The following is a 6,862-nucleotide window of genomic DNA, read 5'->3' as shown; positions in this document are numbered from 1 at the left end:
TGTATTGACGCACACATAGAATGCACTATGCATGCACCATTCCATGTGGTGCCTACACATGACCTACACATATATGCGTCATTACATGTGGCGCCTTCACATGCATGTGCCATTGCATGTGGTGCTAATGAATAACATTTTCATTGGATGCGTCAATGCAACTGCGCCTAGGTCTGATGTTTTTTGAAAAGTGATTATTTTGATAAATATTTTAAAAAAATGATTATTTTAGAATTTTAATTGAAAAAATGATTATTTAAAAAAAATCAAAATTAAGTGATTTTTTAAAATTTTGATATTAAAAAAATTTTTAAATAAAATGATGAAATATCAAAATAAAATTTTAAAAATAATTATTTAAACTAAATTTTTATTTGAAACTTTTATGAAAAAAAAATTATAAAATTTTTTATCTAAAATTTTATTACACTATAAAAATCATTTTTAAAAAATCAAAATAAATATGGCGAATAATACTAAAAGACAACAAGTGATTTTCTCTATTTGTGTTAAATGGATGTAATCTCTAATCTAATCTAATATGTTGCATATGTTTTTGTGTCTTACCTACTAGCTAAATCAATAAAGAATTGTTTAAGAGTGACTTTAACTAAAAAAGGTATATAGACAGTGATAAATGAAATAGAAGGGAAAAGTAAGTAAAATGTATCGAGAGATGGAGTTCTCATTTTATAAAAATACGTGATTGATTTAGAATAAAAATATATTTTAAAATAAATGATTAATTATAATTTTTAATATATTTTTTTCAATTTATTATTTAATTAATATTATTTTTATTATTCCTAATATTTAATAAAACTATTTTATTAAAAATATCATTCTCTTTCATATTTTTTTTAATTCGTGTGAAATGATTGATTTGAATATTCTTTATAAAAAAAATATAATATTATGATGTTAAATGATGTGACACGTTTCATTATTATATTTATTATGTTATACTGACACTTTCATTTTCATTTATATATTTGATCTTTAAATTTTTTTTACACGTCATATCACGTCAATTTCTATTACCAAATGTGGATAGAAGATTAAAAATATAAACTATAAATATTTAGAGATGATTCTTAAAAAAAAAACTCCCTCCAATTTTTATTATAATAGGAAATCTACTTTTAAAATTTATTTAATAATTAGTATACCTGACTCATACATCAACCATTCCATAAATATAAAATGTGAAATTTCTTTTCTAATAAGGACTAGAGGGAGTATAATACTCTATAGATTAATTTATTTTAAATAATAGAGACCAGATACTATATTGATTAGTCAAAGTAAACCAATTGTCCACACACACATCGGTCGTATTTATCATGCATTTGGTCTTGGTTCTTGTGTAGTGTCATCGTCAAGTACGAAAATCCGGCAAAATTCGATGCACTACTTCATTAAATAAATTCTTTTCAAACATTGAAAAATATACTATAAAATAAATATTAAAAAAACAATTAACAAGTAAATATTGAAATTGAAATCAGTATAAAAGTTGGATTGGATTTTGAGGAGAGGGAAAGTAAAGTGAGTGAGAGAGAGAATATTAGAGATGTCAGGGAAACACGGGAGCGGAATATTAACTGTACTTATACTGCTTGCGTTGCAGTTGCAGGTACTACTGGTCGGAGGTGATTACATCCCGCCGGCCAAACCAGGCGGTTTCCTTTACAAGAATCGTCACTTCGATTACGATACCATTCGGATTGAAGCTTTCTACGATCCTTTGTGCCCTGACAGCGCTGATTCATGGCCGCCTCTTATACAAGCTCTCGATCACTACGCCGCTCGTGTTTCCCTCCTTGTTCATCTTCTTCCCTTACCGTTTGTCCTCTAATGTCTCTCTTTTTCTTTCGATTACGATATTCGATGATTTTTGCATGCTCTATACAGATTAAATCATGTGATGTATTTTAATTTTTGGTTTTGATAATTGCAGTTATCATGACAATTCTTTTGTTGCTTCTCGTGCTTTGCACATAGTGAATGGTTTGAATAGATCTGCTACGTTTCCAGTGCTGCAGTCGTTCTTCAAGTATCAGGTTGGTTAGTTTTGCAAATTATGTATTAGAATTTCCATTGCTTTTGATTCTTTGAGTGAGTTTGCATCTTGGATTAGAATTAGATAGATTGTTTCAAAAAAGTTGTTTTCAAATTTGCATGGATTTTTCAAGGTGATTCACATGGTGAGTGAGCTTTGCAGACTCCTCTGAAAAATTTGGGTCATTTTCCGTGTCAGTGTTGGACACCAACACCGACACGACATTGACATTTGTGGTTCCGTTCAATTTATTCATTTTTTTAAAATTATTATGGTATTAACGTGCTGGTGCTGTGTCCGGTTTCTGTATCGGGGTCCGTGCTTCAAGTTTCGTGCAGGTTCACATGATACCGGTGTCGATGTGTCAGTCCCGATGTTGTATTTGGTGTCCATACTTCAAGTTTCGTGCATGGTTCACATGATACCGGCAGCAGCTTGTGAGTGCCGGTGTTGTGTCTGTATAAGTGTTCATGCTTCAAGTTTCGAGGAGGGTTGACATGATAAAAGTTTCTTTGTTGAATCTAGACATTTGTATTTAAGGAATTTTCACATGCAATCCGGATCCTGAAACATATCTATAGATTATTGTTCTCTCTATCATTCTGCTGAAACATGTGTAAAAAATATGCAAAAATATAAACCCTTTCATAACCAATTTGTAGCAAACTAGGATTGTAGTCTTGCTTATTTTAACATGGTTGATGATCAAAATACACGTTTTAATCATTAGAGTTTAAACCACACACACATGATATAATCTTTTGCTGTTCTAATTTGCATTTTCCCTTCTTTCTGTAAGAAAAGTTATTATGTTTTCTTGCTCACTAAATCTAGTGCACACCCTTTACCAGGAGAAATTCTATGGTGCTCCGACACGTAACTTGTCTAGAGCAACTATTGTAGATGAAATAGTGAAGTTTGTAGCATCTGTAGTTGGGAACTCTTATCAGACTTCTATTAAGAACGGCTTCAATGACACAAACACAGATCTCCTGACCAGGGTTTCTTTTAAGGTAAGGCAAAATCTTTTATCTTTTTGGTTGTGTTCAGATCAATTTCTTTGTCTAGAATATAATTGAATTTGAAATTATTTTATCTAAGATTAACATTTTTCATATCACAGCGCTTTGATTTAATCCTTCCTGTTTGATTAATCTAAGTTTCTTTGAAATGCAGTATGCTACTTCGAGAGGGGTGTCTGGAACGCCTTTTTTCTATGTAAATGGATTCGTGTTGCCGGATGCCGGAAATGCTCTTAATTACAGCGATTGGAGGAATGTTATTGACCCATTGATTGGTGCAAAGAAAAGCATCTAAAATGAAGAATCCTATCACTACATGTTTAAAGGTTTATGAAGTTCAGTTGTATTAGCACTTCATTAGTGAAAAAATAAAGAATCCAAACACTGTATCTGCAGATCAATAGCTGTGAATGTCCCAAATACGATCCATTTGAAATAAAAGAATGTCCCAAATACGAGAGATAACTTCTTCATTGCTTTCCTTCAGATTTGTAATATCTCAAATATGATATTATCCAAAATTACCATATTCTAAATATTATATATTGGTCATGATGCATACAATAGTGCATAGATGACATTAGTGTATGCGAACACAGATTTTATAACAATTGTGCACATAATAGAACATGTTTGATACTAAGATCAAAATACTCAGATGAACAAAATAAACAATAAAGTTTCCAATGCTCCTCAAGTCATTTTCCTATCCTTTGCTTGAACTTTGTTCATCTGAAAAGTATTCAACAACATGGGGTGAAATATTCCTATCTCAGTGGAGCCTTACTAAACCATAAATTCTCTCGGTTAAAAGGCCAGCCAATACTCATAAAATATCAAACCATAACACTCGCGTGACATGAGATAAGCAAAGGGATTCGAGGCGAAATCTACCTTATACAATGTAGGAATATCGATGCATTCGCTCTAACATGCCATGTTCACTTCAGGAGGCGGTTAGCTTCGCGGAACGTTAACTACCTACTACTACCTACTAATGCTTTTCAAATCATGCCTAATTTTACAATTTATATGTCTTCCAAACTAATCCTTTCCGTTAAGTCAAGTTTTACGATACAATCTACCGTCTTGTTAAGTCAAGTTTTACGATGCAATCTACCGTCTTGCCCAAATTAACCTCTCATATTATCAAACGACATTTCAGACATGCACAAAAAGTCTTGAAATCCCCTACTTGAAATCCCCTACTTGTAACTCAATTGATTCCTTTTGGAGCCAATATTCACAAATACTCACTATCTCAAAGTACAACTTCGTACCCATGCACTCATTACTAATTTACTCATGGACCATCCTAGGGCTACTCCGACTTCTTTATTGATTTTACTCAATCATTAAGAAAACACAACGTAACTAACAAGATTTTTCATTGAACTAATATTATCACTTGTCCTAGGTGAAATTACATATTATTTCAACTCTTTTAACACCAAAACATGGATTTTTCTACTAATTAATAATGTACAATTATTCCATTCAAACTCCCTAAAAATGAGTTATTAAAAATGAGTTCATCAATTGAGGAAAATTTGGGACAAGAAAATTAAGAAAAGTGAAAAAAGGAAACAACTACGATCTACCTGTAGCTACTGCTACAACCTGTAGTCAAACCCATAAAAGTCCCCTTTCAACAAAACAAGGTTTTCCCATGTGAGTAAACTCAAAATTTATACATTTACCAAATTTATGTATTTTCTCATAAAACAAAACAATTTTTCGGTAATACATAATAAAAAAAAGGAAAAGCATAACAAAACATATCATATGCATGCAACTTTAAATCAAGCAAAACAAACATCATTTCATGGATCAAACCCAAGCCCCACATGCAAGAAACACCACAAAACATAACATACAACAAATCATATGCATGCAAAATTAAATCAAGCAAAACAAACATCATTTCATGGGTCGAACCCAAGCCCCACATGTCAGAAACCTATTTGTTGCTACCCAAATCAAAACCTAAAGGAAACACTACCTTTTAGAGGAAAAATATGAAATTGAGTACATGAGGATGATGTTTCTTGATAATCCAATAACTTTCACTCTCTTCTTCTTCTTCTTCTTCTTCTTCTTCTTCTTGCAGCTACCTGTTATTAACAAGTCATCGACATAGAGACACAGTATAAGCAATTCACTCTTACTTCTTCTTACATATACTCCATGTTCAGATTTGCACTTCACAAATTCCTTCTCCCTTAGAAAACCATATATCTTCTTGTTCCAAGCTCTTGGAGCTTGTTTAAGTTCGTATAGGGCTTTATGCAGCCTGCACACCTTTCTTTCTTCGCCATATTTCATAAACCCAACTAGTTGTGCAACATAAACTTCTTCTTCCAAGGGACCATTAAGGAATGCACATTTCACATCCATCTGACACATCTGCCAGTTGTTCATGTTTTCTAGACCAACAACCAACCTGATTGTTTCAATCCTAGAAAAATATGAACTAATATTAAGAAAACACAACGTAACTAACAAGATTCTTCATTGAACTAATATTAGAAAATGAGGATGATGTTTCTTGATAATCCAAGAACTTTCACTCTCTTCTTCTTCTTCTTCTTCTTCTTCTTCTTCTTCTTCTTCTTCTTCTTCTTCTTCTTCTTCTTCTTGCAGTTACCTGTTATTAACAAGTCATCGACATAGAGGCATAATATAAGCAATTCACTCTTCTTCTTACATATATTCCATGTTCAGATTTGCACTTCACAAATTCCTTCTCACTTAGAAAACCATATATCTTCTTGTTCCAAGCTCTTGGAGCTTGTTTAAGTTTGTACAGGGCTTTATGCAGTCTGCACACCTTTCTTTCTTCGCCATGTTTCATAAACCCAGCTGGTTGTGCAACATAAGAACAAGACACATGCCTGCAAGGTTGCAAGAATGTGTGATTACATCAAATGATGTGGTCGATGAATAAGGTTAGCTGGTACATTATGTTTGCTATGCAGATGTCGAACCTGTCAATGTAGATGAGGCATTGAAAGATTCGAAGTGGATGAAAGCAATGGATGAAGAACTGAAGTCAATCGAAGTCAACAACACTTGGTCACTTGTCGAATTGCCCCAAGACAAGAAGGAAATCGATGTGAAGTGGGTATACAAGAAGAAATTGAATCCCAAAGGAGAAGTGACTCGACACAAGGCGAGACTTGTGGCGAAAGTATTTCTTCAGAAAGAAGGAATCGACTTCGATGAAGTTTTTGCACCTGTTTCTAGGATTGAAACAATCAGGTTGGTTGTTGGTCTAGAAAACATGAACAACTGGTAGATGTGTCAGATGGATGTGAAATGTGCATTCCTTAATGGTCCCTTAGAAGAAGAAGTTTAGGTTACACAACCAACTGGGTTTATGAAACATGGCGAAGAAAGAAAGGTGTGCAGGCTGCATAAAGCCCTGTATGAACTTAAACAAGCTCCAAGAGCTTGGAACAAGAAGATATATGGTTTTCTAAGGGAGAAGGAATTTGTGAAGTGCAAATCTGAACATGGAGTATATGTAAGAAGAAGTAAGAGTGAATTGCTTATACTATGCTTCTATGTCGATGACTTATTAATAACAGGTAGCTACAAGAAGGAGATCGTAGACTTCAAAGGTGATCTCAACAAGGAATTCGAAATGCCAGATCTAGGTGACTTTCATATTTCCTCTGCATAGAATTCTACAAGAGTGGTAGAGGTTTGATGATTCACCAAAGAAAGTATGCATGCGAAATACACAAGAGATTTGAGATGTAAGATTGCAACCCAA

The 6,862-nt window shown here is 33.2% G+C and overlaps 1 protein-coding gene across 1 annotated transcript; it reads left to right on the top strand.

Annotated features, from left to right (window-relative positions):
* The first annotated feature begins 1,456 nt into the window (after positions 1-1,456).
* On the top strand, positions 1,457-3,557 carry LOC127100484 (uncharacterized). The gene is made up of 4 exons (XM_051037696.1): positions 1,457-1,845; positions 1,961-2,063; positions 2,914-3,075; positions 3,239-3,557. Exons 1-4 carry the CDS (start codon positions 1,574-1,576, stop codon positions 3,377-3,379), a joined length of 678 nt encoding a protein of 225 aa, XP_050893653.1. The 5' UTR covers positions 1,457-1,573; the 3' UTR covers positions 3,380-3,557.
* The last annotated feature ends 3,305 nt before the right edge of the window (positions 3,558-6,862 follow it).

The sequence above is a fragment of the Lathyrus oleraceus genome, chromosome 7 (genome assembly GCF_024323335.1).
Source record: "Lathyrus oleraceus cultivar Zhongwan6 chromosome 7, CAAS_Psat_ZW6_1.0, whole genome shotgun sequence".
In the NCBI taxonomy this organism is placed as follows: domain Eukaryota; kingdom Viridiplantae; phylum Streptophyta; class Magnoliopsida; order Fabales; family Fabaceae; genus Lathyrus; species Lathyrus oleraceus.
The sequence above is the reverse complement of the archived record's forward strand: the minus strand, read 5'-3'. Positions and strand labels throughout refer to the sequence as shown.

Bases quoted from the DNA above. Each gene is read 5' to 3' on its own strand.
- LOC127100484 (XM_051037696.1), top strand. From the start codon at position 1,574: ATGTCAGGGAAACACGGGAGCGGAATATTAACTGTACTTATACTGCTT. The intron at 2,064-2,913 runs GTTGGTTAGTTT...ACCCTTTACCAG, and splicing joins AGTCGTTCTTCAAGTATCAG to GAGAAATTCTATGGTGCTCC. The intron at 3,076-3,238 runs GTAAGGCAAAAT...TTTGAAATGCAG, and splicing joins TGACCAGGGTTTCTTTTAAG to TATGCTACTTCGAGAGGGGT.